Source organism: Colobus angolensis, unplaced genomic scaffold (genome assembly GCF_000951035.1).
Source record: "Colobus angolensis palliatus isolate OR3802 unplaced genomic scaffold, Cang.pa_1.0 Scaffold111, whole genome shotgun sequence".
Classification (NCBI taxonomy): Eukaryota; Metazoa; Chordata; class Mammalia; order Primates; family Cercopithecidae; genus Colobus; species Colobus angolensis.
In genome coordinates, this window is record NW_012112142.1 from 295146 (window position 1) to 299932 (window position 4787).

General features: G+C 42.5%; 1 protein-coding gene across 1 annotated transcript in view; it reads left to right on the forward strand.

The window, feature by feature from the left end:
- TMEM154 (transmembrane protein 154) overlaps window positions 1-4529 on the forward strand; it is a 56762-nt gene extending 52233 nt beyond the window's left edge. The window contains exon 7 of the mRNA XM_011956416.1: window positions 2077-4529. Within this exon, the coding sequence (XP_011811806.1) occupies window positions 2077-2092 (16 nt within the window). The 3' untranslated portion in view covers window positions 2093-4529. The remainder of the gene's footprint in view (window positions 1-2076) is intronic.
- The last annotated feature ends 258 nt before the right edge of the window (window positions 4530-4787 follow it).

Here is a 4787-nt window from a genome sequence, read left to right on the forward strand (position 1 = left end):
CCTTGGTGGGGTGTTGAACTGTTGATTATACAGTGTATGAGTCTTTTTCTATATGTGTAAGTTTGTGTATGTGTTTGTTTCTCTGTGTATCTTACAGGTGTAGGTGTTTGCTCTTGCCTCACGTTTCTTTCTTTCTTTTTTTTTTTTTTGAGACAGTGTGTCTCACTTACCCAGGCTGGAGTGCTGTGGCACAGTCACAGCTCACTACAGCCTCAAATGCTAGGACTCCAGCAATCCTCCCACCCATGACTTGGAGAGAGGGAAGCTGTGGTTAGAGAAGCAGTGGGGGCCATAACACTGCAGGGGTTTTTTTTTTTTTTTTTTGAGACAGTGTGTCTCTCTTACCCAGGCTGGAGTGCTGTGGCACAGTCACAGCTCACTACAGCCTCAAATGCTAGGACTCCAGCAATCCTCCCACCTCAGCCTCCTGAGTAACTGGGACTACAGGTGTGCACCACCACACTTGGCTAATGTTTAATTTTTGTAGAGATGGTGTCTCACTGTATTGCCCCAGCTGGTCTCAAACTCCTGGACTCAAGCAATCCTTCTGCCTCAGCCTCCCAAAGAGCTGGGATGACAGGTGTGAGCCACCACACCGACCCTGGTTTGTCCTTTTGTTCACTTCTCTGCCTCAGATAAAATTCTCTCCTCCCCCTCCTTTCCCATTGTTCTTCCCTCCTTATGATAGCTTCTGCCTCTGTCTTCACAACACAAACCAACACCACACACAAACATATATACAATGTTTCCTGCCCTTTCATGGATAGATCCATCCATTATTTACCTATTTATCTATCTGTCTTCCTGTCTGTCTATCTGTCTATCTATGTGTGTCTCAGTGGCTCCGAAGTCCTTTTAGAAATGCATGGAGTTTCCCTGAGTAGGAGAGCACTGAAGTAGGAGTCAGAAGAATATCACCTATTGCAGACTATCCATACTTATGAGCGAGGGAGATACCAGATCTGTTGATCATTATCATTCAAGCGCTCCCTTGGAAGCAGAGGTCACTTCAAATAGAGACCTGCTAGGATGTGAGTGAAGGGAGTACAGAACTAAAAAGAGAAACGCGAGGAAGGGAAGTGCCACCTGTTTTCCAGGAGAGTTGGTGGAGCTGTGAGCCCACCAGGAAAAAGCTGTGGAGCCAGACACTTGGCAAAGATAGCCAAGTTAGAAGCAAAAGACCAAATCAGCCAACAGTGTGGTCATGTTCAAATACCATGTTGATCATTTATGTCTGCTCACACCCCAGGATGCCCAATATTTGAATTCTAAATGACACTGAGAAGGCCCCTCCAGCTCCTTTGTAGGTATGAACAAAACGAGCCATTGAAGACATGCCAGGACCACAAACTCTTGAGAGAAAGCGACATGTGGAAAATTAGTTTTAGAAAAAGGCAATTTGTCATGTGTTTGTAGAGAATGGGATTAGCTTGATTAAACAGGGAACCCCCAACTCCATCTGGTTCTCTCTGCATCAGCACTGGGGATGGCTATGAGGGACAAGAGCTAGGGATTATTTTTTGGCTCTCATGAATTTCTTCCTCAGGAATCAAATGTAAAATTCAGACTGACCTTCGTTTCAGAAATTGTAAGCTGGATACCACTGGCTTCCTGACGGTTTGTGATCTCTTCAGTCACCTCCACAATGGAGTGACCAGCTCTCTCTAGCTTCTTAGAAATATATTACTGTTGACCGGGTGCGGTGGCTCACACCTGTAATCCCAGCACTTTGGGAGGCCAAGGTGGGCAGATCACGAGGTCAGGAGATTGAGACCCTCCTGGCTAACACAGTGAAACCCCATCTCTACTGGGAAAAAAAAAAAGAAACTAAAAAAAAAAATGCAAAAAATTAGCTGGGCGTGGTGGCAGGCCCCTGTAGTCCCAGCTACTCGGGAGGCTGAGGCAGGAGAATGACGTGACCCCGGGAGACGGAGCTTGCAGTGAGCCTGGATCGTGCCACTGCTCTCCAGCCTGGGCAATGGAGTGAGACTCCATCTCAAAAAAAAAAAAAAGAAAAAGAAATATATTACTGTTTTTTTGTGTGTATGTGTGTGTCTGTGTGTGTTATTTTTACAGTGATAATGAATCCTAAACCTGAATGGCGCTCATGTTTTCCAAGAGAAGCAACCCCTGAGGGAGTCCGCTGAGCCTGCCAACTGAGGATGAAGAGGATACAAATTTAATTAATTTCAAATCAACATAGACACAAGGACCTTTTGCTGTTTCTTCCAACGCCCACTCTTCCTAATGATGGCATCACTTGCACTTGGAAGAATGTGCAATTGAGAAGTACTAGGAAAAGGCCTGGCTGCCATCCATCGCTGCCTCTGAGGGTGGAGAAGGAGGCGGGTGATGTGCTCACTTCTGATCAATGCACGTTGCCTCCTCTCAGCCAGCTTCTAACTCACTGCACTCACTCGGCTCATGCTAAATGTTCGTCACCTTTCTGCTTCATTCCTTAGGGCCTAAATCAGGAAGCCGTTTTATCAATGGTTTCCTTTTGGCCTACTAACCAGCTTTGGATAATTTCCTCTGATTATTCAAGTCCTCGGACAGGTAAACTACATTCAGCAGAACTTTTCTCAAGGAGTGTTATGTCGTGGAAAAGACACCAAACACAGCAAGTGTTTTAATGAACACACCATCCCAGGGGGTCAGTATGCTCTGCCTGCCAAGAAGCCACAGTGAGAGCGTCCACAGTCCTGATGAGATGGCGTTTGGTAACTTGTAGACCCTGACATGGCCAGGTCTGGTCACCCTTAAGAACTTCTCAGAGAAACTAGGAATCTTCAGTGAAAGAACTTATGTACTCCTCAGCTAAAATTCCCTTGCTTGTCAGCATTTCTGCAAAGCTCACACTTGTTTCACCATACCTCCCTTGGATGTGACATGTGGGTAGGAAGTATGTGCAGGTAGGAGTCATCTGTCAGCCTTCTGTGTTTCAGAGATCCTGAAGGTGGTTTGAAACAAACAGAAGAGGAGCAGGAAATATCTGTGCCTGTGGCAGGTATCACTCGTCATGCTTAGCATTCTCTCCTGCCAAGCTGGGATAAGCCTCATGTCCTAACACAGCACCCCAGGAGGTCTCTGTCAGTCCATCAGAGATGACATTCTATGTGGTATTTTTGACATCCTTGTGCTAAAAGCAATGGCACAAAATGGAAAAGGACCCATTGACCTCACCCACTCCAATAAAATCGATCTCCATTTATTCCTTAATTTTCTAAATCTGACCCCTTTAAATCAATCTAGCAAATTTAGAGTCCTCAGCTCTCCTTGGATACCTGATATTTTATTTCGAGAAAGACAAAGAAGGAAAATATTATTCATTTTACTACCCACATATAAACCAAGGGGAGATGGGACTACCCCAAACATTTGCTGCTCAGTTTTGTGTCTTGTGCTTGAAAGTCTGCCCTAATGTATAACAAAAAGTATTTGTCTCCTACCTTTTGGGATCCCTTTAACAAGTATTTGCCTTCTGAACTACGTGGATAATTTCAAAGGCAGAGTTCCAGACCAGAAAGGTCTTTCCATACAATGAAAGCTGTAACTATCTGGTTGTGTTTAACCACTGTTATCACGCTATCCTGGGACTGCATAGAGCTTTGACAAAAGACAGACTTCATGGTACATAACTTCAGCAGATTTGTCTGTCATATTCTCACCAGCACATCTGAATGAGGCTTTGTGTTTTCCTTGCTCTCTTGCATGTTCCTTTTCAACTCATGGCCCACAGTGACTCTCAGATATTTATGCCAAAATTGCAGACAATTGTTTTCTGAATCATAACTTGTCTATTTTTCTGCCTATGTGTGCTACTTCCAGTTTGTTTCTCATCAACATTTTGACTCTCAGAAGAGCCTCCATTTGCCTCTTTCTCTCTTTTGGTATCTAAGATCTTGGAACACTTGGGCCTTTACATTTGATCCAACCCTATCAAATAATGAACTTTTAGAAGTTCAGAGAAGTATCTGGGGTCCTGGAATCTCATGTTGATGAAGTCATATTTTATAATATGATAAGAATATTATCATTCAGTATTTACATAATTCCAATTCTAGAAGAAGCAAATTTCAGCGACATGTCATTGAGTTTTTATTTGGTAAAGCTATACTTGTGCAGTGTACAAATCACTTTTTAAGAAGATGCTTTGTTCTATCAAGGTATATGAAGTTAGTATACGGCCACAACAGTCAAGCCTCAATTCTTGTACCTTGTGTCTTTTTATTACCGTTTAATCAATAGATATCATATGTTTATGACAGTTTCAAGAATTGTTTTTAAACCCAAACTTAATTTTATGTTTCAGACTATTGTTAGAAAAACAAAACAGAACAAAAAAAAACAAAAAATCCCTCACTAATTTGCCCTAATAGCCAATCAGAACAAAATCTGACTTTAGAATATTTAGCAGATATGTAAGTTTGATTGCATTTTTGTACATTTTAAGCAAACTAGGTTAACAACAACATAGCCTAGTCAAACTTCTCAGGAAACTTGTTTTAATAAACATGTAAAAATACCCATTCGTGACTCTTGACCCAGTGGTGTGACTCCTCCCTCTGGGAAGGGCTTTGTTACCCAATGCAAGACCACAGCCTGGATCCACCTTGATATAGGTGGCTCCTGGATAACCACAGCAAACAAGTGTGATAAAGATGAGTAAAACTGGTCTTGGGAAAATAATTTCATAGTTTTTCATTCCCAGCTATGCTATATAATACAGGAGAACCAAAAGCTGTAAAATTATTTTATTTTATTTTTTAGAGACAGGGTCTCACTCT